Raw genomic sequence first — 27,249 nt, 5'->3', positions numbered from 1 at the left:
AGAACAAGGGAGTAATCGGACAATTGGCTGCTCAGCTGTTCCATGGCCAGGTGTGTGTTATTCCCTCATCATTTCATTCACAAGGTGCACATAAAACACCGGGAGTTCATTTCAAGTGTGGTATTTGCATTTGGAATCTGTTGCTTATTATTAATATGAGGTCCAAAGAACTGTCACCATGAGGCTGAAAAGTCTAACAGAGAGATGGCAAAAACATTAGGTGTGGCCAAATCAACTGTTTGATACATTCTTAACCCTTTCACTACCAAATAGTTAACGCTTTCACTGCGACAATACAGAAGGTTAACCCTTTCACTGCCACACTGCAGAAGGTTAACCCTTTCACTACCACACTACAGACGGTTAACCGTCGTCTGTAGTGTGGTAGTGAAAGGGTTAACCTTCTGTAGTGTGGTAGTGAAAGGGTTAAAAAGGAAGAATGTACCGGTACTGGTGAACATGTACAGCAGATCAAGAAAACTCTCCAGGAGGTAGGCGTATCTGTGTCAAAGTCAACAATCAAGAGAGGACTTCACCAAAGTGAATACAGAGGGTTCACCACAAGATGTAAACCATTGGTCAGCTTCAAAAGGAAGACCTGAATCCAATTGAGCAGGTATTTCACTTGCTGAAGGGAAAACGCCCCAAGAACAAGCAGGAACTGAAGACCATTGCAGACCTGGCAAGAGCATCACCAGGGACAGAACTCAGCGTCTGGTGATGTCTATGGGTTCCAGACTTCAGGCTGTCATTCACTGCAAAGGATTTGCAACCAAGTATTAAAACTAAAAGTGACAATTTGATTCATGATTGTTAGTTTGTCCGGGGGGGGGGGGGGGGGGGCACATGTAGAAACCGTTGTAATTCCTACACTGTTCATCTGATTTGGATGTAAATAGCCTCAATTTAAAGCTGAAACTTTCTGCACTTAAAGCACATCTTGATTGTTTCATTTCAAGTCCATTGTGGTGGTGTACAGAGCCACAATTGTGAATGTTGTGTCAATGTCCAAATATTTATGGGCCTGACTGTATGTATGCTGTTTTAAGCAATGCCCTGCTGCTCTCTCATACAGTTACACACATTCACACCTGGGAGCTCCACAGCACACACACAGGCTGACACTGCTGGGTCACTGATCAGCTCCAGTGGAGCAATAGAGGATTCAATGCCTTGCTCAAGGGCACTACAGTGGTAGTTGTTGAAGGAGGGGAGCATGTTAATCATTCACCCCCCCCCAACCTCTAGGATACTGATGCCCTGTTGGAGGTTATTAGCAAGTGTGTACCTTAATGCAGATGATAGTTATTAGTACCTTAATGCAGATGTCTCGCAGCTGAGCTTGAACCTCTTTCACGAGGCTCATGTTTCTGCTGTTGACGAAGTTCTCTTGACACCATTCCTGTAACAAGATAAACAAGATCAATGAAATGGTGTAATAATACAAACTCTGGAATTTGTTTTTATCTGTGAAAGTGTTCATCTTTTTAAGATTAAGAAAAAATAATACTTCATGATTGAAATTCATGGTATAGATTTAAGTATAGTATCAGATGAATGCACATTATAAAAAAAATAATAATAATAAAAATAAAAAGCCTAAGTCATGACATATTTTGTCATGACAAAAAGTCACCTTATTTCTTTACGCAATGGTTGTATTTTTGTATTTTTGCAAACTTGTTGATACACCTTGTGGAACTCATTTTCAAAATATAAATGAAAAACTCTTACACATTGCTGAAAATTACGTTTTTTCTTCTTTTCCAAAAATCTTAAAAAATTACTTAGGCAATTATCACATGAGGCTAACGATATATGGGATATTTATATATTATGTATATTGGTGATTATTGGCTGTGATCATCCAGTTCCACTCACCCTGTTACCGCCAACCTTCTTGAACGCTCTGTAGATGTTGAGGAGGGTCATGTGGTCGCCCTCGCTGGTGGCGAACTTCCTGCGAGCCGCGACAACCTCGTCCCGACGAGCCGGGGGGTTGTACAGCACGCTGTCCACGGACAACAGGGACACGATGCTCAAGATCTCCTCGGAACAGGAGAGGTCTGGGGACAGCAGGATCGTCTGGGAGAGAGAGAAGAACAAGTCAGGGGAAGCTGCGTTTCTCTGCCTGAGCCTACCCTGAGCTAGGGCTGGGCGATAAAACAATAACGATAATTATCGCGATATATTTTTCCTCAATATAAATATGAAACGTGGTCGATCAAATTTTTTTCATTATTAATGTCAGTTATAAAAGTTTTATTGTTGTGGGCGGCTAGGTGGTGTAGTGGTCTAAGGCACTCGCCACCAGTGTGGAGACGCTAGGATTCGCGTGTTCGAATCCAGCTCTCCACATTGTTTTTCAGTTTGGCTGGTCGTCCGCAGTAATACACATTGGCCGTATTACGGGGAGGGAAAAACTGAAGGGTGGGGATCGAACGTTGTGAACAAGCGACTCCTACAAGTCGGTTGGTGCGCCTGCGCAGTAGAATCAGGAAGTGTCAGGGGCAGCGTGAGCCTCCCACGCGTTACTCCTCGACACTGAGAGGTCGAGCTGCGCAGGTGAAAAGATGCGACTGCTGTTACCTCAAGTACCGGAGGGGACTTGTGCTATGTATGACTTAGTCCTCACTGCAGCCGGCTTGTGGGAGGCAAGAAACAGCGTTCGTGACAGGGGAGGGTTGAATTGGATGATACGAAATTGGGATGGGAGAAAAATATAGAAAATGGGAGAAAAAGTGGATCAAAAAAAAAAAAGTTTTATTGTTATACAGTTTGTGTTCATGTTCTACCTCAGATTTGTGGTTTGGCAAGTAGGCCTAGTTTGTCATGTTCTGACAATAAGAATATTCTGAACCACAATTAACCTTCTGGTTTCTTCAGCTTTCATACAGCAGCAAAAATAGCCTTTAAACTTGACAGAAATTATTATTTCATGTATATCGAGATAATTATCGATATCGAGTGATATGAAAAATGTTATTGTGATCAAATGTTTGGCCATATCGCCCAGCCCTACCCTGAGCACACACCAAGAGAGGATAGTCATAGAACCTACTGAGGATAAATGTTTAAAGTAGGGCCGTCAATATGAACACGTTAATTCTGGCGATTCATTTGAAAACCTGTTGAAACATTTAGCGCAATTTAATCAAAGTCTGTCAAAAGCGTTTCTGATGATTACCCCCAGCCACCTCCCATAATTTCAAAATAAATCGTGGTGGGACGTGTGTTTGCCTTCCTGATCCTTCCGACATGTGAACCGGGGGGACCAGACATCCCATGAATGGCAGATTTCATTATAATGTTTCCAAACGGACCTTTGGATTAAACCAGGGGTTCTCAAACTTTTTTATACCACGACCCCATTTTATTTAGGATTTTATTTGGTGACCCCACTTAGGCTACGTTTAGACGGAGAGAGTCTGAACAAAAACCGCAAAAGTCGTCTTACGGTTTGACTTTTAATTTTGCGTTTAGACAAGCGTTTTGGGATGGAATTCTCCGTGCAGACGAGGCTGTAACAACTCGAGACAACGGAGCCCCGCTGTCACACGATTGGCGCATATATCACATGACGTGCTGTGAAGACCCGCCCTACTCTGCCTCTGATTCGCAGACTGTGGGTGGGGAATGTGATTGGACCAAAGCAGAGTCACTCACAGACAGTGGGTCCAGTCACGCCGCGGGACAGATTCTTGTGTATTTAAAAGTACTGCCAATGTAGCCTTCAGGTGATCGCCATGGATAGAATCAGACATGCTTTATTTACGCTTCTAGGCTACTGGCGCATGCCTGTGATGTAAGCAGTACACGCGACGAGAGCCTTGACAACCCTTTCGTCATCGTTTTATGCGGTTTGACAGTTTAGATGAGAGCGCAAAGGTTTAGCGTTTCTAGGAATTCCACCCTGGAAGGTGGTCTCACTTTTTTACGGTTTCACCCCGTAAAAACGCTGTTTCCATATAAACGAAAGGCACATCCGAAAAAATATTTTTGCAGATTCACCTGCTAGCGTTTCCGTCTAAACGGGGCCTTAATGTATTGTGTAATTTCAACGTGGAATTAAGGAATATCAAAAATAAAAGTGTCGGCTAAATGATTAAATGTAAATGTACAGTATCATGTTGCAGTGATGAATGGTATATTTTTTTACCAAAGCAACAAGTTTGAAGCATGGTCTGCAGGCGGAGCTAACGCTATTTTTGCTAATGATCCTAGCAGTATTTATTAGTGCTGTCAGGTGATTACAAATTTGTATCTAATTAATTACAGGATTTGTAATTAATTAATCACATTTTAATCGCATAACCATTTTAGGCCTGATATTCTATACTCATATTTCAAATGGAATGTGTCCGGATGGCAGAATTCAGTACTGTATTTACAAAACCTTCTGTTTAATCATCTTCCATTTATTCATTTGCTTAGATTTTTCAGGTCTGGTAAATTTTAGCATGGTGTTATTCACAGTCAAAGATAAACATTTTTTATTGATATTCTCATTTGGTTCATTAAAATTTACTCAAGCCTAGTAACAGACACAGTATTTCTGACACTGGGAATACATTCCCTGAGATCCATAGATGTCCCTAGAATCAGATACCAAGATCATGCAAATGGACCATATTAAAAAAAGTCTGTAAATGTGTATTCTACGTTCTTATGGAATGAATGAGATAAAAAAATCATTTTGAGTTCATTTTCATAACGCAATAATTTGCTGTGTAATTAATTAATCTAATTAACGCGATAAACTGACAGCCCTAGTATTTATTTCATAAAAAAGGAGCAAACTGTGCAGCTGGGTCAACTCATGCCATTCTTACATCAGAACAAATGTATGCAGAAAATGGATTGTGCCATTCAATGTTATACATGCATTTTGCTATGCGTTTTTTTGTGATTAATCACAGCCTATCGTGCAATTACTTGTTATTGGACACACACACACATCACACACCCTGCACTGCACCTTATCATGCACATACACTGCATGCAAGAAACTTTCTGTAAATAATTGACTTTTATCTTACTTCTTTTATATTTTATCTGATGTCACTACTACTACCATTCTTGTATTCATTGATGTTTCTTAATTGTTCACTGTTGAGTCTGAGCTCGAAACACAATAATTGCATTACCTGCAATGCCCCCTGTATTGTTGTGTATTTGACAAATTAAAAGAACTTGAACTACTGTGCCAAGAAATAAAAAATTGTATCCACTTTTTCTCCCTATTTTCTATTTTTCTCCCATCCCAATTTCGTATTGCCAATTCTCCCCTCCCCTGTCTTGAACGTTGCTAGACTATGCCCCCCACTGGTCGGTTGTAGGGAGGATAGAAGCCTTGCATCACGTGTCCCCTCCGGTACACGAGGAGGCAGCCTGTCACATCTTTTCACCTGCCAGCGCGGACTCTCAGTGGCGAGGTGTAACGCATGGGAGGCTCACACTACCCCCGCTACTTCCTGTCTCTGCTGTGCAGGCGTCTCCCAACCGACCTGTCCACAACATCCAATCCCCACCCATCGACTTCCACCCGCTGACTCTGCCAAATGAGCCAGTATGACGGCTGGCCCAAGCCGTAGGCAATGCTGAGACTGGGATTCGATACCGGAGTCTCTTGCATTGGTGACGAGCCGAATCTCCGCTACGCCACCCAGCCGCCCGCCAAGAAATATTTTATAATTTGTCAGCCCTAGTTGAAATACACCAGGATCATAATGTAGTAGCTGCCGATTTGATAAATCACCTTGGCATATCTGGGCTCCAAGGGGAAGCAGGCCATCTTCTTCCCGAGTGCGGTGAGGCACACCTGTGCCTCCTTCTTCTCCACAGCCCCCAAGAGCTCCAGCTGCTCCAAAGCACAGCGGATGGCCTCTGGGAGAACCACAACACATTTAAGGCTGAGACGATATACCATTTGGAAGAATCGATAAATCGGGACAAAATTATCGATGCACTTATTATTATTATAAATTCAAAAAATTATATATATAAAAGTATATATATATATATATATGAAATAAAATAAAAAATATTATTATCACACACAAACTAACGTTAAATAATAGTCATCTTTCTTTTTTAAGAAAAAGGTATTTTAAAATTCTTTTTTTACACATGCACAAAAAAATCGATAAGTGGCACCACTTATCGATTTCACACAGTTATCGATAAATCGATAAGTGGTCTCAGCCTTAAACACATTACTACAACAACCCACAACTGTTTCAGGTGTACAATCTCACCCATGAGATTACAATTTAAAGAACTACTGTATGGAGTTATGTGAATTATGTGAGTTATATGAAAATTCCAAGGAAATTGGATTTGAATTCTGGGGAAATGTAAAAAAGAATAACGTATAATAATAAAGTACATGTGAAAGCATCCAATAGCTGGCTCATGGTGAACATGATGATGATGATAGTCGACAGCGTCTCACCAGGGGAAGGTTTAGACATGAAGTCGAAATTCATCACATCTGGAATCCCAAGAGCCATGAGTTGCAGCATGACACTGACCAAGTTACACCTGCAAGACACAAACACACTCACAGGAAATAGAACAGCAGCAGAGTACTGAATCATACTGACCTGAATATAAATCAACCATGTGGGACACTTCAGATTCTAGCAGGTCAGCAGAAACTGCTCACGACTCGATCCCCCCCCCTTATAACCAGGAATAACCTGCCTCAAAACCTCTGCTGCATTTACAGTAGATTCACTTTAAAAAATAATCTTAAATTGTTTTTAACACTGTAAAGTATTTTGTTTTGTTTTTTCGTTTTCCGTTTCTTTGCTTGCATGTAATTTTAGCCATCTTAACTCATTCGGGGCCATCCACATAATATTACATGTTTGCCCGACAACCGTTGGGTGCCAGCCACGTAATATTACGTTTTTGGTTCGTTTAAATTTTTTCCGATATTAATATCCTATTCATTGTCACAGAGCTTTATTTTGTCTGGAAAAGGCATATTATTGGGAGTCCGAAGGTGCAGTACTGGCCAGATACTGGTAGTGGCGCTGTCTCGAGAATGCAGTAACCCCTGTTGCAGACCAGGTGTCACACTGAAATCTCTCCAGGTGGACTTTTTTGTTAGTCTGAAGCGAGGGCTTCACTCGATCGCATGGAATACTCTTTGGGATGCCGAATTCATTATGCAGTAAAGGATTATGGCATGGGCCAATGGACATATGATCTACCAGATGGCAATCAAATAATTGGAAAATTATTTTTGGAATCCAACCAAAGGTAAAAGCAATTTGACGTAAATTTCAGCTTGATCGTGCAAGGATTTAATAGCCATCCCCCAGATCAGCCTATGTTGTGGTAATAACGAATGCCGTTATTGGCAATCAATTAATCAGAAACGACCCCCCCCCCCCCCTTTCATGCATTCATGATGGGACATAATACCGATCATATGCATTTGGATTTTTAACTGTCGTGTGTAGGGACGAAACGCCAATGGATTTAACGTTATTAGCTTAGCGCCTTATAAATAGCCTTGCAGGAATTATCCCAGATCATTCCGATATAACACTCATATTCACAACGGTATAAAACGGGAACGTATTGATGAAAAAAATATTTCTTTTATGCATCTTGAACAGAAGGTTCTTACTGTCAATTGACAATGATATTGGATACATAGCTATAATATAAAATATAGATTTAGCTCTACAAACAACAGTGAAAAGTTGTAATGGAAAGCTGGCCTAACTACAGCGGGCCCAGTCTAATAGCTGGCACTGATTGAGTTAATTGTTAGTTTCATTATGCATTGTGTGTTGAGTACTGACTTTTTTTTTTTTTGCAATAATAATTGTTTTAGTATATATATTTTTGGACCCCAGGAAGACTAGCTGGTTGCTATGGCACCAGCTAATGGGGATCCGTAATCAAATCAAATCAAATCAAATCTTACCTCTGGATCTCAGGCACGGTCATAGGGATGAAGTTGTCAAACTCTTCCTCTGTATAGAGACGGTAGCAGGAGCCCGAGTCCTCTCTGCCGGCCCTGCCCGTCCTCTGCCACGCCTGGGCTTTGGAGACGCGCTGTACCGCCAGCACCTCCAGACCACTGTCTGAGATCACACACTACAGGTTACTGTCTGAGATCACACACTACAGGTTACTGTCTGAGATCACACACTACAGGTTACTGTCTCTGAGATCACACACTACAGGTTACTGTCTGAGATCACACAGATCACACACTACAGGTTACTGTCTCTGAGATCACACACTACAGGTTACTGTCTGAGATCACACAGATCACACACTACAGGTTACTGTCTGAGATCACACAGATCACACACTACAGGTTACTGTCTCTGAGATCACACACTACAGGTTACTGTCTGAGATCACACACTACAGGTTACTGTCTGAGATCACACACTACAGGTTACTGTCTGAGATCACACAGATCACACACTACAGGTTACTGTCTGAGATCACACAGATCACACGCTACAGGTTACTGTCTGAGATCACACAGATCACACGCTACAGGTTACTGTCTGAGATCACACACTACAGGTTACTGTCCGAGATCACACAGATCACACACTACAGGTTACTGTCTGAGATCACACAGATCACACGCTACAGGTTACTGTCTGAGATCACACAGATCACACGCTACAGGTTACTGTCTGAGATCACACAGATCACACACTACAGGTTACTGTCTGAGATCACACAGATCACACACTACAGGTTACTGTCTGAGATCACACAGATCACACACTACAGGTTACTGTCCGAGATCACACAGATCACACACTACAGGTTACTGTCTGAGATCACACAGATCACACACTACAGGTTACTGTCTGAGATCACACAGATCACACGCTACAGGTTACTGTCTGAGATCACACAGATCACACACTACAGGTTACTGTCTGAGATCACACAGATCACACACTACAGGTTACTGTCTGAGATCACACAGATCACACACTACAGGTTACTGTCTGAGATCACACAGATCACACACTACAGGTTACTGTCTGAGATCACACAGATCACACACTACAGGTTACTGTCTGAGATCACACGCTACAGGTTACTGTCTGAGATCACACGCTACAGGTTACTGTCTGAGATCACACGCTACAGGTTACTGTCTGAGATCACACAGATCACACGCTACAGGTTACTGTCTGAGATCACACAGATCACACAGATCACACACTACAGGTTACTGTCTCTGAGATCACACACTACAGGTTACTGTCTGAGATCACACAGATCACACACTACAGGTTACTGTCTCTGAGATCACACACTACAGGTTACTGTCTGAGATCACACAGATCACACACTACAGGTTACTGTCTCTGAGATCACACACTACAGGTTACTGTCTGAGATCACACACTACAGGTTACTGTCTGAGATCACACACTACAGGTTACTGTCTGAGATCACACACTACAAGGTTACTGTCTGAGATCACACAGATCACACACTACAGGTTACTGTCTGAGATCACACAGATCACACACTACAGGTTACTGTCCGAGATCACACAGATCACACACTACAGGTTACTGTCTGAGATCACACAGATCACACGCTACAGGTTACTGTCTGAGATCACACAGATCACACGCTACAGGTTACTGTCTGAGATCACACAGATCACACACTACAGGTTACTGTCTGAGATCACACAGATCACACACTACAGGTTACTGTCTGAGATCACACACTACAAGGTTACTGTCTGAGATCACACAGATCACACACTACAGGTTACTGTCTGAGATCACACAGATCACACACTACAGGTTACTGTCTGAGATCACACAGATCACACACTACAGGTTACTGTCCGAGATCACACAGATCACACACTACAGGTTACTGTCTGAGATCACACAGATCACACGCTACAGGTTACTGTCTGAGATCACACAGATCACACACTACAGGTTACTGTCTGAGATCACACAGATCACACACTACAGGTTACTGTCTGAGATCACACAGATCACACACTACAGGTTACTGTCTGAGATCACACAGATCACACACTACAGGTTACTGTCTGAGATCAGTCAGATCACACAGATCACATGCTACAGGTTACTGTCTGAGATCACACAGATCACACACTACAGGTTACTGTCTGAGATCACACAGATCACACACTACAGGTTACTGTCTGAGATCACACAGATCACACACTACAGGTTACTGTCTGAGATCACACAGATCATATATTAAAAGATATGATAACAGCCGGATAGGATACGGTTTAAGGTTATGGCTAGAACAGGGTTACTGTTTGTCACAATGTAGTTGAGGGTTACGCAGCCCCTCCGGTTCTGCAGGGTACAGGCAGGGTAATAGAAATGACAAGATAAATATATGAGAATAAAAATAATCATGAAACCATATAAACAAAACAACCATGAGAACAAAATAAATATGAATAATAATAAAATATTATAATAATAAAGGTGAGGGTCTGGTCAGCTGGACAGGTGAGACATATGTATACTTGAGGTAATTAAAAAAAACACGGTATAATAGCCTAAATTACAAAAGAAATAAAGTCAAAGACCCGGAATAAAACTTGTTTTGTCATTACAGTAGTATAGTCCAATGTGTGCGCGTGTGTGTGTTTTAAGATTGAGTAATCTTACCAGGATTAAAGTTTTTGGCTTTCACCATCCCAGTGTCTATGACGAATTTGATCCCAGAGATTGTAATCGATGTCTCGGCAATGTTGGTTGAGAGAATGACCTTCCTACAACCCTGCCGGAGGAAGAGTTAACAGGAGGAGAGTGAAGACGGTACCTCGGATCATAAGCACAGATTAATAAAGGATGCCAATTACTATTGCTTCACAATTGTAAACACAGGTATATGTTATCAAAGGGACATTGCACTGTAGTGTACAACAATATCATATTCTAAAACACTCTAAAACGCATTCATGGGTAGTAAGCCTGACTTTAAATGTTATGTTAAATCACTATAGATTTATAGGGAAGATTTGGGCTTTTCAGAAGCCTATTCTACTGGTGACAGGCTATAAGTATGTTCTTTCAATGCTAGTGGCAGTCAATGCAACAACCCATTTCTCTCAAAAAGTGCTTTAAGGTCTTAATAAAAAAAATCATACATGTTATTTCTATCATCCAAAAATATATATTAATGAACATGATTAACTCTGATGTTATATCATCCGTTTGTCATTGTATATATGGACAGGGGTAAAGGCTATATTACCAGATGTAGCACTGGGCAGGATTCCCACAGACATTGCAAAATGAAATTCAATGACTTTCAAGTACTTTTCAAGCACTATTTTTCCATTTTTAAAAGGGCATTTAAAATGATACAATTCACTTTTAAATAGTTTTTTATAGAAAAAATATATGATCCAATGGCTTTTTTTTTTTTTAATGACCTTGTGCGAACCCTGACTGTGTCCCTACCTTGTGGGCAGGCTGGAAGACCCTGAGCTGCTGCATGTGGGGCAGGGAGGCATACAGCGGCATGACCAACATGGGACCACAGCCGTCTGGCAGGTGCTTGGCGATGTCCCGGCAGGTCCTGGCCAGAGCCTCGATCTCCTCCTGGCCCGTCATGAAGACCAAGATGTCCTGGGACGGAGGCGCTTCCTGCACAAGACCACGAGGCCGTTCAGTTGTTATGTTGTCAAGGAACAATTTATACTCTAGGACAGGGGTTCTCAAACCTTTTTAATACCACAACCCCATTTTATTTAGCAAACTTTTTTTGGCGACCCCACACTGTATCGCATAATTTCAACGTGGGATTAAGGAATATCAAAATAAAAGCACACGTTGTTGAACTTGATCATGCATATTTATTAGAACATTTAATTACAGCACTATGTCATCAATACACATTTATAAAACGAGGCATATTTAGCCAAAATATGTTGCCTGAACATAAAAAATGTAATTATTTTTAAAGTTTTGGATATTTTTTTTACTTGCCAATGTGCGACCCTGTAACCTACCCACGACCCCACTTTGGATCATGACCCGTAGTTTGACAACTGCTGCTCTAGGAGAAGATTCAACAGTTTTGTCCAAATAAACCTCTCAACTTGACAATCTGACCCGACAAACATGATCACAGGGCTTTGTTTAAAAGCAATGGGTCTCATTCCCGAACATTTTTCAAAGATATATTCTGGAAGACTTATCTTGGAACCACTGAGACATAATCTATGACAAGTACACTCTGAGTCCTGAACGTGCTGGAGATATGTCTTAAGTGGCTGAAACGGTCGCAGAAATTATATGATCCGATATCTGCTTGGAGAATGGCATTCTGTCGTAAACTCCAAAGCGCGTTCCCGTTCAGCTCATTTGCATACAAAACACCGCCTCCATAGCTCCTTATAAGGCAACTGGTGACGCAGCTGTGTGAAATGGAATGGCGGAAGTGCTTTGCGAGCCGCGTGATTACGAAACCTAGCGTCAGTCAGTGCCAATCAGAGAGCGTCTCCGAGAAATGCGGCTAGGTTTCGTAATCACGCTTGCGCCCATCAAAACTAGATTAGATTAATGTATTGGCATCATATACAGCTCGCGGTACACACCTGCCGCCGCAGCGCGCGCGCACACACACACACACACACACACACACACACACACACACACACACACACACACACGCGCGCGCGCGCGCGCAGTACTGTATATGAATGAATGAATGACATATAATATATATAGCCTACGGGGGGCGTAATGAATGAACGCAGTATGGCTTATTATTCCATAATTAAGCCTATAGGCTACTGTTCATTCGTAGGCAAGACTTGTTATGGAATATTAATGCAGTCTATTTCCACCGATTAGCTTTAGTTGTTATTTATTTATCCACTGTCATTTCAGTGTTGGTGTATAGGCTATATAGTGTATTTCAATATAAGTTTAATTGATTAATGATATATTCGAAGGAATGCAGGTTTATAGCTATATCAACCCCCTCCAATGTACAGTAAATGACCAAGTATGGTTGTCAATATTCCAATGTACAGTTTTGCTTGTACAGTGTAAGTCTATCCCCCACCCACCCCTACCCAACCTCCTCCAACAGTTTCTACATCTCTCTTTTCTGGACTCTTTTTGTATCACAAACAGTACTGTATTTGCAAATCTGGTATGTCATAAATGTATAGATGTAGCAGTACTGTCTATCTGTGTCATGTGTGTCATATATGTTATGATGAATTGAAAATGGGGGACCCTGATGTAAACAAGACGAAATTCTTTCTCTGGTCTGCATCCCCTTATGTAATTGAGCTGTACTGTACTGTACCCATTCTGCAATCTGTTAATAAAATGTTCAATCAATCAATCAATCAATCAAACAAAGGTCTGTCCCATTGGATACCAATCAATGGGATACATTGCATGTTGACCTGCATTCTTTCAAATGTATATAATTAATCATTAAAACAGATGTGTAACAAATAAGAAATACAAATTCCACAGAAGGCATTAAATTATTATTATTTTCAATCATTTCACAATAATTGCATAATTGTGTTTGAATATCTGAGTAATTATTTGTCCAAAATAGCTGGTTCAGATATGGTTAATCCAGCTGCCCTGTGATCAGATGAATCCATATTATTTATTTTTCCGACATCAAATTCGTAATTTCTTATCGTACAAATATTGTCATATTTATTTTAATTATGATTAAGTAATTAATTCCAAGGAGGCCTGTAGCGTTGACGTGAAGGAATCACTATGAGAACACAGTCTGTCAAGTTATAATAACATTTTAAATTAGTCAATCAATCATGAGATTTGATCGTGGGCTGAGAGCATATTTAAGTGTGCTCCTCAGCCCTCTTAGATCTGCTCTCAAATAAGATCTCAGGAAAATTTGAGGACTCCCACTCCCAGCCCTAATATGTCTTAAATAGGCCGAAATCTGACTAAGACGAAATATTTTGTCGTAACTTCGTTCGAGAATGAGACCCAATGTCTTTGAGTAAACGGGTCATGGTTCCTGGAAATAGACGTTGCTTTTGAGTTTTTATATTTTTTTTATCCACTTTTTTCTCCTTATTTTTCTCCCATCCCAATTTCATGTATCCAATTCTCCCCTCCCCTGTCTTGAACGTTGCTCGACTATGCCCCCCACTGGTCGGTTGTAGGGAGGATAGAAGCCTTGCATCCAGGGTTTGACATTAACACCCGCCACCCCCCAAATGCGGGTAGAATTCGGCAGTGGTGTGTAACTCCGTCACTCTTACCAGCCACTTTGGCGGGTAGACCGTGCAGCGTCACAGTTTTAGAGTGTAGTGAAGAGTTTCTCTCTCTCCCTCTCTCTCGGAACGCAGTGCGTGCTTACTTGCGTTGCGCGTAATCTCTCTCTCTGAACGCAGTGCGTGCTTACTTGCGTTGCACGTAATGAGAGTATCTCTCTCTCTCTCTCTCTCTCTCAAGTAGCCAAACTTTACACTATAAAAACGAACTGGATATTTGGATTGTGTGTGTGTGTGTGTGTGTAGGTGTGTGTAGGTGTGTGTGTGTGTGTGTGTGTGTGTGTGTGTGTGTGATTTTTGGCTGGTGAAAATGCTAGTGACTTTGGAAAACCACTAGCCACAGTGGCTGGTGAGCCAAAAAGCATCACGTGTTCCCTCCAGCACATGAGGAGGCAGCCTGTCACATCTTTTCACCTGCCAGCGCGGACTCTCATTGGCGAGGTGTAACGCATGGGAGGCTCACACTACCCTCGCCACTTCCTGTCTCTGCTGTGCAGGTGTCCCCCAACCGACCTGTAGGGGTAGCTGTCCACAACGTCCAATCCCCACCCATCGACTTCCACCCGCTGACTCTGCCAAATGAGCCAGTATGACGGCTGGCCCAAGCCGAAGGCAATGCTGACACCGGGATTCGAGACCGGAGTCTCTTGCATTGGTGACGAGCGCAATCTCTGCTACGCCACCCAGCCGCCCTGCTTTTGAGTTTTTCTAATATTTTTGGGCACTCTGAGCACCACAAACCGAGTGCCATTAGGCTCCATTGTATTGGAGTGACGGCATCTCTACCGCAGAAATCTCTACAACTAGGAGAATCACACCAAGACTTTCTGTATGGAAAAATGAAAAAAATATGTTTTTTTTTTTTTAAACTGCCCCTTTAAGCCTGATTTGTTTGTCAATGGCGATGTGACAAAATGAGACAAATCAGACTATAAATCAAACATTGTTTGTCCAAACACTACAAAGACTTGCAGGACATGTTTCATAACACTGCTGAACCATGTGTGTGAACTTATTTTGCAATCCTAATAATCCATATTGGCTTGAATCCTGGGAATTGCCGTTTGCGGCTATATTTTTCATTGTGGTCATCCACAATACAGCCCTACCTGGTGGATCTGGAAGAGAGACCAGGGCAGCCTGGAGGTAGTCTGACTGGGGCTGAGCCCTACCTGGTGGATCTGGAAGAGAGACCAGGGCAGCCTGGAGGTAGTCTGACTGGGGCTGAGCCCTACCTGGTGGATCTGGAAGAGAGACCAGGGCAGCCTGGAGGTAGTCTGACTGGGGCTGAGCCCTACCTGGTGGATCTGGAAGAGAGACCAGGGCAGCCTGGAGGTAGTCTGACTGGGGCTGAGCCCTACCTGGTGGATCTGGAAGATGGTGACCAGGGCAGCCTGGAGGTAGTCTGACTGGGGCTGAGCCCTACCTGGTGGATCTGGAAGAGAGACCAGGGCAGCCTGGAGGTAGTCTGACTAGGGCTGAGCCCTACCTGGTGGATCTGGAAGATGGTGACCAGGGCAGCCTGGAGGTAGTCTGACTGGGGCTGAGCCCTACCTGGTGGATCTGGAAGATGGTGACCAGGGCAGCCTGGAGGTAGTCTGACTGGGGCTGAGCCCTACCTGGTGGATCTGGAAGATGGTGACCAGGGCAGGCCTGGAGGTAGTCTGACTGGGGCTGAGCCCTACCTGGTGGATCTGGAAGATGGTGACCAGGGCAGCCTGGAGGTAGTCTGACTGGGGCTGAGCCCTACCTGGTGGATCTGGAAGATGGTGACCAGGGCAGGCCTGGAGGTAGTCTGACTGGGGCTGAGCCCTACCTGGTGGATCTGGAAGAGAGACCAGGGCAGCCTGGAGGTAGTCTGACTGGGGCTGAGCCCTACCTGGTGGATCTGGAAGATGGTGACCAGGGCAGCCTGGAGGTAGTCTGACTGGGGCTGAGCCCTACCTGGTGGATCTGGAAGATGGTGACCAGGGCAGCCTGGAGGTAGTCTGACTGGGGCTGCTTGGTGTAGTAGATCTGAAGGGGGTGCTGCCGGCCCTCCAGGTAGAGGACAGGAGACTTGTTGAAGTAGTCAGAGAACAGATCCACGTCCATGGTGGCCGACATCACTATGATCTTTAGAGGTTACACAGGGAAATATTATTATTTTTATCTTTTTAAACTTAAAGGGGCACTTCACCAGAAAATCTATGCCGATTTATTTTGCACATAATCTCACACACATCCAAAGACTCTAAACTGTGAATATGGCCACCAGTGATGTCATCTGGGACATTGAATCCTTGTGTTGTGTTAATTACAGCTCCATGAAATAATATAGGTGAAAAAATAACAATACCTTGTCTTATAGGGACTGCTACCTTATCATTTCATTGAGCTGTAATTAACACAATGTCCGATGACATCACTGGTGGCCATATCCAAACTCATTTACTCTTCCTATAAAGCAGGGTTGGGCAATTATTTTTCCCAGGGGGCTGAATGAGCAACTGAAAATATGTTGGAGGGCCGGGCCAAAATTCCAAACTCAATTATGCATAATATACATTTTATTTCTATATAAAAAGCAGTAAATGGCATTGTTTTGACCCCTGGAAGAGTGTATGTTATTATTTGGCAATTAAAAGGTGAGGTTAGCTTTCAAAAATATCATTTATTCAAATAGAATTTATTTCCAAAATGATAAACAAAATGTGAAACATTAATAACAAAGGGCATTTTGAGTTTCATATACTATTGAAACAAGGATTTTCTTAGCTTTCTAAAGACATCACATCATCTTATAGCAAAAATAAACAAGACATGTCACTGAACTGTGTAAAGAAAAGTGTCCCAGTTTGTAGCCTTTTTTACTTTACATGCCTATATTAAACATTTAATGTTTTCAGAACTGTGCACATTTTAGTGTTCTTCAGTTATTTTTTTTCCATTCAGTGTGAGAAATCCAGTCTCTGTTGAGCTTTAACAAGTCCATCAAAGTCAGGTTGCATGTCTGAGGTGGATGCGAAGCACAGCTGCCAGATGTTCATCAGTGAGAGAGGATCTGTACCTGGACTTGGTAAACGTCATGACTGAGAATGTCTGTTCACATATGTAGGTGGATCCAAAGAGAACCAACATCTTCTGAGCATGTCTCCTCATGTTTGGAAAGTTCTCCTCCTTGAGAGCAGAGTAGAACTCTAGCAGTGATGCTGACTTAAAGTGCTCTTTCAGTAGTGAATCAGACTGCAGGTCAATGAGTTCAAGCTGAACAACTATCAACACTGCAGGTAAAGGGAGAGGAAACCAGCTGCATTTCATCCTCAACCTTTTTGAAATCTTGAAAACGCCTTGAAAATGTATCATGCAGTGCTCCCAACATGGATGAGTACCTGTGCCGGTGATCAGCTGATGGTTTGACTTCTTTCAGGGTTTTCATGTGTTTGAGATTGTTGCTGCCTAGTTGCCTTGAAATTAATTGCAACTTTGTCATGAAGGCTTTCACATGGCTATGCATTTCATGAGCAAAAATGCCCTTGCCCTGCAGTTGTGTGTTCAGTAGGGATGGGTACCGTTCACATTTGAACCGATACGGTACCGGTACCTGTGAATCGATACCGGTACCCAACGGTACCTTTTTTTTTTTACTTTAGTCTCTAAAAATTGAATCTACCTACCTCAGTTGTGAAAAAAAAATCCAAACTTCAAATAACCACACTTTCGACTGTTTTCGGCTTGCCCCGACTGCTTTGTTGTTGAATCAAGTCAAATCCTAGGTAAGCGTATATTGTGTGTGTGAACGTTGACATGAAAAGAAAAAAGTAAAAACAAACAAAAAAAAAAAATTAAAAAAAAATATCTTTTTTAATTTTTTTATTATTATCATGTAATCTTTCGCGGGCCGGTCAGAATCATCCCGCGGGCCGTATCCGCGGGCTGATCGCTATACTAACTCGTTTGGCTGAGTTAGGGGGAGGGGAGCCGTGGGTGGGTCCTGGGCGTTGTGGACAGCGACCCCTACAGTTCGGTCGGGGCGCCTGCTCAGCAAGGGTAGGATCTGGAGAGAGGTAGTGCGACCTTCCACACGTTACACTCTCCCGGTGAGAATCTGCGCGGCCAGGCTGGCTGCCGGCTGGCTGCACATGCGTCGGAGGAAAGCATGCGACAGTCTCCGGCCTCTCGGACCAACAGTAGGGGAAAGTGCGCAACAACCTGGAAGGGGGTTGGGAATTGGCATAACGACTAACAGTGGGATGGGAGAAAAATCGGAAAAAGGAGAAGAAAAAAAAGAAAAAAAAACTAGAACAATGTTCAATCATCTCTTACTTTCAGGGGGATCTTGTTGAGTTCTCTCCGCCGGCGCTGGGCGGTCTTCACCACGCCGAACAGCACGTCGGTGTGGATGGTGCGTTCGTGGGCTTCGTCCAGAATCACCACCGTGTATCGTAGCAGCAGGCGGTCTCCCATGGCCTCACGCAGCAGCATACCATCGGTCATGAACTTCAGCTTCGTCTCAGTGGAGGTGACGTCCTCAAAACGCACCGAATAGCCAACCTGAGGAGAAGTTTTTGTATTTATTATGTTGTGATGGCCCGATAGCATTTTTTACATTATTATATGAAGCTTAGCAGCACAAGTTCACTATCTATTATAGATTCGTCAGTCATACCTTCCTGTACATATTCTACTCTTACTAGTACACTGCTGGCCAGTAGTAGTCATACTGTCTTTATTTATTATACTACAACTCTGTACATACATCTGATTAGCACTACACTCCATAGTTGTTGTAAATTCCCCATTATTTTCTATGCTGTGTATTATTATTATTTCCAGTCAGGCAATTCTTTGGACCACCAGGTGTCCTATTACTTTCTAGTCGGGCATCTCTCTGGACAGCCCAGGGGTCCTTAGTCTGGTGATTAAATGCAGCGGCCATCTTGCCGCCACATGTTGTTTCCACTGCTGTCTGCTATCACATGAGTGTGTTCGTGAAGAAAATACCACTCGCTCACGCACTCAATATCTCACTACTTCATCCAGCATTACAACCTGGATGGAAATCACTCACTCAATTCCTCACTGTTCATCCACTCACTCGCCCACTCACTCAATAATTGGCTAGATTCACCAAATACCATTCTCATCCTTGTGTGGATGCTCATTGTTTCATTCAGCCTTACGAACTGGATGGAAATCACCTGTACTGAAAAACCCTATCATCCTTTGATCCTTTGATACGAACATTAAACTACAAAGGACTGTTCTTTGGTGTCTGTGTCCACTCTCTGACCGGGGTGTGCTGTTGTGGATGAAGTGGCTCCAGCAAACAACATTACAACATGTTATATCTTCAATAGTAGTACTAATTTGTATATTTTATACCAAGTTTAACCACCTGTACATTGTATATTGCTGTTGCACTTTACGGCTACATTTGCACTCATGTTGGATGCCAAACTTATTTTCGTTGTACAGTACTTGTGCTGTACAAGACAATACATTTGAATCTAATACAATCTAATCTATAACTAATTATACAACCACCTTAAGCTGAAGATGAGTCAGTTTGTTTTGATGGACAGAGGGTGGACTTTTGGAACTGATGGGATACATCACTGTCCGTTAGCAAAGCTGTTGTTTCTGCAAAAGCACGACTACGTCAGGTTCTAATTTCTTTTGGGATTTGATATGATTTATTACACAATAAATAAAAACACAATAAAGTGAGAGACTTGTTTCCATTGTGGCCCTTGGTCTGGCACAAACATGACATACAGTATCACAAAGAACATATTATAGGGACAACGTGTAAATCATCTTAAGAACTAAACTATTTGCATTGCATAAATACAATTATAAAGATTTTAAAACAAACCAACGGACAGTAATAGCCTCAATCTGTTTTATCTCCATTTGACAGATCAATGTAGGCGGGCCCTAAGCCTGTTCATGCCAGCGCTGTCCTGGGAACCAATCACTATGACTGCTGTGCTGCATGTGTGATACCCATTTATTCTTAATTCTCTCAATTGCTGTAATTTTCAGCTATGCCCCATTGCCTTCCCCTCAGCTTCAGTGTAAGGCTCCATACTCTGAGGGTTGCCAGAGACACAAGACATTTCCAGAGGTCAACCCTCATCAGCATAGCATGGTTGCCTTTGTTTTTCTTCTACTTTTTTTGTTTTTGTTTGTTTCGTTCATATACCGGCTGCTATTCATGGCATCATGAAGGAGCCTTGCTAAGCTCCATGCCATCAGGGACAACCCCTCCCACCCACTATACACAGATTTGGCTGACAGAAGGAGCACGTTCAGTGCTAGACTAATAAGACTCCCAAGATGTAGCACTGAACGGCACAGGAAGTCCTTCATTCCGACAGCCATCAGACTTTATAATGCATCACTGTGCCTCAGTCACTGCATCACTGAGCACAGGGTGACAGTACTATCTTCCTGGACTTTTACTTTTAAACCAACATAGTACAAATGTACACTTACTGTATATTTCTGTATATTTTTACTGTATATTTTATATTAGAATGTAACATAGGAAATGTATATCCCGGACCATATTTTATTCTTAGGCTTGTTATTCTTATTCGTGACTTTTGTTTTGTCTACCTAAATGTTTACTGTGAGCGATTTGTAGTGCCAAATTTCCCTCGGGATGAATAAAGTATTTCTATTCTATTCTATTCTATTCTATCCATGTCCAATCACCTCGTGGACGGGAAGGCTTATCATTCTGGAGTTAAAGCCAAAGCTTCTCAATTTCAGTAAGTCTTTAACCTTCAACTGAACTTGTAAACCTAGTCTCTCCTGGTTGAATACTCTTATCATGCCACAGTGCACAGACAGCCCCACCTCAGCTCCCGACCGTCTCAATCTGGAAGTTCAAGTTTGTTTTTATTTGTCAGAGCCCCTGAGAGTGTGCTACATACAGTAAAGAGAAAGAAAGTAAAAAATGTAAGAAGTAAAAAGTAGGTAAAGTCAATATACATATATACAATACAGAGTAAAATGAGCAACAGTGAGGTAGAATGCAGAGATACAAAACTTGTAAATGCAAATGAGGTATGAATGTGGTGCAAATCTTTTTAATAATAGATAAATATAAAGTGTGTTAAAGTGTCTAAAGTGAATAAAGTGAGTGGTAAGGTGAGTGTTTAAAGTTTGCCTACCAGCTTGCCAAGCTGAGTTCTCTTCTCCTCCGCCACCCTTCCTGCCAGTGAGATTGCAGCCACTCGACGGGGTTGGGTGACAGCGATGATGCCCTGCCTCCCGATACCGGCCTCATACAGGTACTGAGGGATCTGAGTCGTCTTTCCAGAGCCAGTCTCACCTAAAATACAGGAGAAAGGTAAAAAAGGTCAAACTGGCACCAGTTCAAAACATTACTGGCAATAGGGAGGTGTAGTGGTTGGTTACGTCATTGTTGTTTCCACTTGAAATTGTAATGTATTTCCAATGGACACATTTCTAAATCGTCTCGTTTAAAACAAATAAAGCATGAACATTGGCATGGTGTACCTTTCCGTGTGTATTCATCCACACTCTATAGCTCAACATGAAACAATTCGCAATTAATCGTATAAGTAGCAAAATAACAATGTTTACGTTTTCGAAAACTACACTTCACTTTGGCGCTGCTGACTGAACGACAGGCGTTCTACTGGTAAGTGTAGTTCTTTTTTAAGGACAAATTTAACAACCGTATAACAAATTGTATTTCAACCAAAAATGCTTAAACAATAATGTTAGTGATAGAAGGGAACTCATTTTGTGCAAAAATGGAAAGCTTGCCAATGTTCATCATGAGGTAGAATTATTACAATAGCCGATAATACATTTTCCCAATGATAAATCCCTATACGGATGGACCGCGCTGGAAACTAAAGGGACGTCAGACTACACCTCCCTACTGTATGAGGAGTGCTATAGCTTTAAAAAAATATATATATATAATAAATGACATCCAAAGACGTATGGTAGCACTCACCAACTTTGAGAAAAAGGACATGGACCTTTTCACCAATTTATTTTGGCGATCAAAGAAATCATGCTAACGTTTTGGCCTAGTCAGCCAGCCTCCATCAGAACAGTGCTATAGCCATTTGGGGAGTAGAAAACAACTCCATGGCTAGGTCATTACTGAAGTGTGTGCTTTGTGCTTTCGGTTTGCTTTATTTGACAAAGAATTGCGGGGGGGAACTAAGTCGTGTTTACTGCTCCATTACATTCAAAAACTCTTTTGAGGTTTGAAATTCCGGTTCCTACAAGGAAAAATTTAACAGCCCTTGAAGTTGGAATTGCATGTGCGTTTTAGGTTTGATTTTAAGGTTTTACTGTTTGCTTTTAAATGTTTGAACGGCTTGGCACCGGGCTACCTCTCGGTCCTCTGATCAGCTCCTCTTGGCTGTTCCCAAGTCCAGGCTGAAGCTTAGGGGGGACCGTGCTTTCGCTGTGGCAGCCCCAAAGCTCTGGAATGAGCTGCCACTGCATGTTAGGCAGGCCCCCACTCTGCAGGTGTTTAAATCACGCCTCAAAACACATTTATTTGCTCTGGCTTTTGGTTTTTAAACAGTTTAAACAGACCTGCCTTTTTTATGTGACATATTGTATATGTTTTATTGTGTGCTTTTTTTTTATATATATTTGTATCTTATGTTGTGGGACTTGTACAGCACTTTAAACGTTGTTGTTTTTAACCCTTTGATCGCCATGCTTAAATTCATAATTTACCATCCTCCGCCAGCCCTATTTAATATGGAGAAGTTCCCCTTCTTTGCAGGGCTATAACTTTTTAAATTGTATTGCTAAATTGACATTACTATGGCCCATTCAACGTCCTATATCTATTGTTCAGGGTGTAGCAACGTTATACTTTTTCATTCACATATTCATACTAAAATACGGTCTAAAGTATAAGTATGTTTTTATCGTTTTCTGCAGCTTTCTCCAGAACATGATTTATAGCCCCAAATGCATTATATTGATGATCAAATACAGTTTGATAGCAATCTGCGCGAGATAAAAAATTTCAAATGGACGTGCTTCTAGAAGTTACTACTTATCATCTGATGTTGACCGGATGGGGGGGGGTCGTTTATAATTCCGTGGCCAACGTTATATGATTCATCTAGTGTGGGTGATATGATCATTAGAGCAGTTAGTATCGAACACGTTAGAAAATAACGTTGAATCTTACCGTAGCTTCCTCGTAGCGTTGGGCGATGAGCGTGGAACAGAAATGTTCCTATTATGGGATGTAGAAATATGCGATCCATTTCCAGGTTGTATAATAGTATATACGTCCAAATCATGTTGTTTATCGAGTTATTTGCAACCGATCGATGTCCAGTGTATCAAGATGGAGTCCCACTAACGATAGCGAGTGCCCGAACGAAATATGGGAGAGCACCACTTCCGGCGCATCACTTCCTGTTTGGGCGATCCGCCGATCGGCCACCAGATGGCGCTCTTGAACCGTTGGAGAGTTGAGAGGGGATCAACAGGAGATCTCAGGTCTCTGGGGGAGAAATATGATTTCGATCACAGATTTTTGAAATATTGATATGGCGGGGAAAGACGTCCTACGGCGTTTTTGGCGATTAAAGGGTTAAATGTGCTTTATAAATAAAGTGGATTGGATGTGGGGAAATGTGTTTAATTTCTCAACTATGAATTTTCTGAGATGCGATGGACCCTTTTCACAGACGTGTCAAAGCAGGGTAAACACAGCTAATAACATTAATAATGAATTTATTTGATAACATGGCATGATATTATGGCTTAACTTAATAATAATAATAATAATAATAATAATAATAATAATAATAATAATAATAATAATAATAATAATAATAATAATAATAATAATAATAATAATAATAATAATAATGCAGGACCTGTTCAGAGGTCTTTAATTGGCATGCAATTATCCTCAATGTTTTAGCGGTTAGCACACACGGTTAGCACACACACACACCGGAACACACTCGCATGCATTGTCTTTGTAGGATCGCCGATGCGATTCGTCTCTGCGATTAACCCATCCCGTCGTCCTTCCCCCCAAGGGCAGCCGGGAGCAGACAGGCGTCGGCGAGGGCAGCGCCCGAGGACCAATCCAAGTGCTCCTGCCCATCTTCGTCAAGGACGCCACAGCGTTAGCGATCTGTTGTGCATGTTTTTGTTGTGCATGTTTTTCCATTGGGTTTATCTTATCGGGGGGAAACCCTTGCGAGCACGGGGAGGACATGCAAACTCCACACAGAAAGGCCCGGGAGATACCCCACCTGGTTACCTGGCATCATGGAAACCTGGTCCCCATGCGGGAATCGAACCCTGAACCTTCTTGCAGTTGTGTGTACCCAGCAATGACTCAGAGACAAGGGTCCATTGATTAGACTATTTGACATCATGTCAAATGTCAAAATGCCCACTTCCTCTGTATTCCATGCACAAGTGAGTGTGGGCGGTGTATCTTTTGGTAATGTATATTTTGGTAATGTATATTTTGGTAATGTATGTTTTGGTATATTTTATCTATTGGTATTTTTTGGTCATGTATATTTTGGTAATGTATCCATTGGTAATGTAGTACAGACAGTACCTATTGGTAATGTATCTTTTGGTAATGTTTATTTTGGTCATGCTTAGTTATGGACAATCCTCTGCACAACACTTGTTGACACAACAGCAGCAAACTGTCTGTCGGCCAATTAGTTCTTTATGGACCCATTATATGCACAGCCACACAAACACCAGGCTCTTATGGGCCTCTATCCCTAAAATTGGGACTTTTCTGGATTTGGAAGTACCATCAAAAGTCCCAAAGACAGCACAATGCTAAGCTGGTAGGCCTACAAGCTAGCTCACGCCCAGCACAGAAGTGTGAAATCAGAAAAGTGTGTGAATGAATGAATGAATGAATGAAAACTTTATTTAACAGATTGCAGAATGGGTACAATACAGTACGGCTCAGTACACAACACAATTGTTAAGGGGATGCAGACCAGAGAAAGACTTTCGTCTTGTTTACATCAGGGTCCCCCATTTTCAATTCATAGTGACATTTATGACATACACAACATACATGACTTTTATGGCATAGGGACATACATGACATACATGGTGTGGCATCTCATGCCATCTACATGCTTTGTTGATTAGATCATGTCCTCTGAGAGTGTCAGCCTAGCAGTGTGTGCTACAAAAGTTAATATTGTGTGGAAACCAATTTAAAACTCAGTAGACAAAACAGTAGGAGCCCGACAGCAAGTTAATAGGAATGTAGCATAATACAAGTATATCCCAAAACAAAATGAATATAGCATTGTTGATCTACTGAGTTAGCACGATATATCATAGTGTTTACCTTGGACAGTTGCCAATATGAGCAGTGCTACATGTCACTCAGACTCATAATAATAAACCAAATAGCACAATGATAATATCAAATGTATATACTTTTTAGACTCTTTTTGTATCACAAACAGTACTGTATTTGTAAATCTGGTATGTCATAAATGTATAGATGTCTGTCTATCTGTATGCCATAAATGTCACTATGAATTGAAAATGGGGGACCCTGATGTAAACAAGACGAAAGTCTTTCTCTGGTCTGCATCCCCTTAACAATTGTGTGTATTGAGCCGTACTGTACTGTACCCATTCTGCAATCTGTTAATACAGTTTTCAATCAATCAATGCTTGCTTACCTATCAAGACAGCATTCTGCAGCTGTCTCAGCTGGTTCATGAGTTGAGACTTTGCCTGGTAAATTGGAAGACGTTTCCTCTGGACGTCGATCGGAGCCGCTGCGGTTCCCTTCCTCGGCAGCAGCATCCCGGGCTTGTTGTTCTGATCGAGACCCCGGAAGAAAGGAGACCCCGGCTTGAATCTTTTAGCCGGCGGAGGGTCGGGGTCGTAGGGCATGGTCTAGTAGAAACAACTTTATAAACGAAAGCTTCAGGCTTCTTCTTCTGATGTTGTTGTTTTTAGCCCGGTGATAGGGAAGCACTGCGGTTGTTCTTGTTTACACCACGATGAGGAGCAACAGGGAAGACGTCTGACACGAGGTCTGTCCACTCCAATAGCATAAGTCTGCAGAGCCGCAAGTCCAACGCCTGGGCGGGGCGTCGGGGCTTGTACTGTGTGTCGTTCCTGTAAAACCCGGAAGTAGTCCGTTTGTGATGTTTATTTTTACAAGCAGTGAGGACTCGACAGCATTTGCATTTCTGTGTTCCGTGTTGTGGGATAGGGTTAGGGTCATAGATATATATATATATCTATGGTTAGGGTTAAAAATAAACAGCACAACCTGACTACTTCCGGGTTTTACAGGAAACAACACAGAGTACAAGCCCCGAAGCCCCGCCCAGACGTTGGGCTTGCGGCTCTGCAGATATACCCTACTCCTCCACTCCGGGACGCGTCTATACTTTCCACAACAAATTTGTGTTTCCGCGTTCGAGTTTTGCGCTCTGATTGGCCAGGTCATGTGACATGTGCGCCAATCGTGGGACGGCAAGTTCTGCGCCTATTTCCTGGTCGAACAGCCTGCAAACTACCTAACGCCTAGTTTATCACTGGTTAAGCTTCGCAGTTGGTTAAGGTTAGAGTTTGGAATCAGGGCTGGTGTTCTATCGCCCTGCTCTAAGACAAACTCTAACCTTAACCAACTTCGAAAGAGCGCCTAAGCTTAACCATCCAAAAACGTGCGGTCCCACGATTGGGCGTACATGTCACATGACCTGGCCAATCAGAGACGCGGAAACACGACTTTGTTGTGTAAAGTATTCAGGCCTCCGGGACACGTGAATACTTTCGGCAGCCAACATGCCCTTCCGCGTTGCTCTGATTGGCCGAGCGCGCGCATGCGCATGAGCCGCGACAAGCTCCTCAGCCGCTTAACGCAATTTATACAAATGTAAGTATTGATTACGCCGTAACGAATAATTAAA

General features: G+C 42.4%; 1 protein-coding gene across 1 annotated transcript in view; it reads right to left on the bottom strand.

The window, feature by feature from the left end:
* dhx33 (DEAH (Asp-Glu-Ala-His) box polypeptide 33) overlaps positions 1-26,322 on the bottom strand; it is a gene marked incomplete at its 3' end in the record, with an annotated part of 30,384 nt that extends 4,062 nt beyond the window's left edge. The window contains exons 1-11 of the mRNA XM_084320342.1: positions 26,005-26,322; positions 21,466-21,626; positions 18,608-18,835; positions 16,247-16,417; positions 11,481-11,666; positions 10,683-10,794; positions 7,946-8,105; positions 6,455-6,543; positions 5,759-5,886; positions 1,882-2,085; positions 1,316-1,402 (exon numbers count right to left, since the gene is read on the bottom strand). Of these exons, the coding sequence (XP_084176468.1) occupies positions 1,316-1,402; positions 1,882-2,085; positions 5,759-5,886; positions 6,455-6,543; positions 7,946-8,105; positions 10,683-10,794; positions 11,481-11,666; positions 16,247-16,417; positions 18,608-18,835; positions 21,466-21,626; positions 26,005-26,221 (1,743 nt within the window). The 5' untranslated portion in view covers positions 26,222-26,322. The remainder of the gene's footprint in view (positions 1-1,315; positions 1,403-1,881; positions 2,086-5,758; positions 5,887-6,454; positions 6,544-7,945; positions 8,106-10,682; positions 10,795-11,480; positions 11,667-16,246; positions 16,418-18,607; positions 18,836-21,465; positions 21,627-26,004) is intronic.
* Positions 26,323-27,249: the final 927 nt, after the last annotated feature.

This window comes from Notolepis coatsorum (genome assembly GCF_963971535.1).
Source record: "Notolepis coatsorum genome assembly, chromosome: 8".
In the NCBI taxonomy this organism is placed as follows: domain Eukaryota; kingdom Metazoa; phylum Chordata; class Actinopteri; order Aulopiformes; family Paralepididae; genus Notolepis; species Notolepis coatsorum.
Note: the sequence above shows the minus strand (reverse complement) of the source record. Positions and strands in the feature narration are given on the sequence as shown.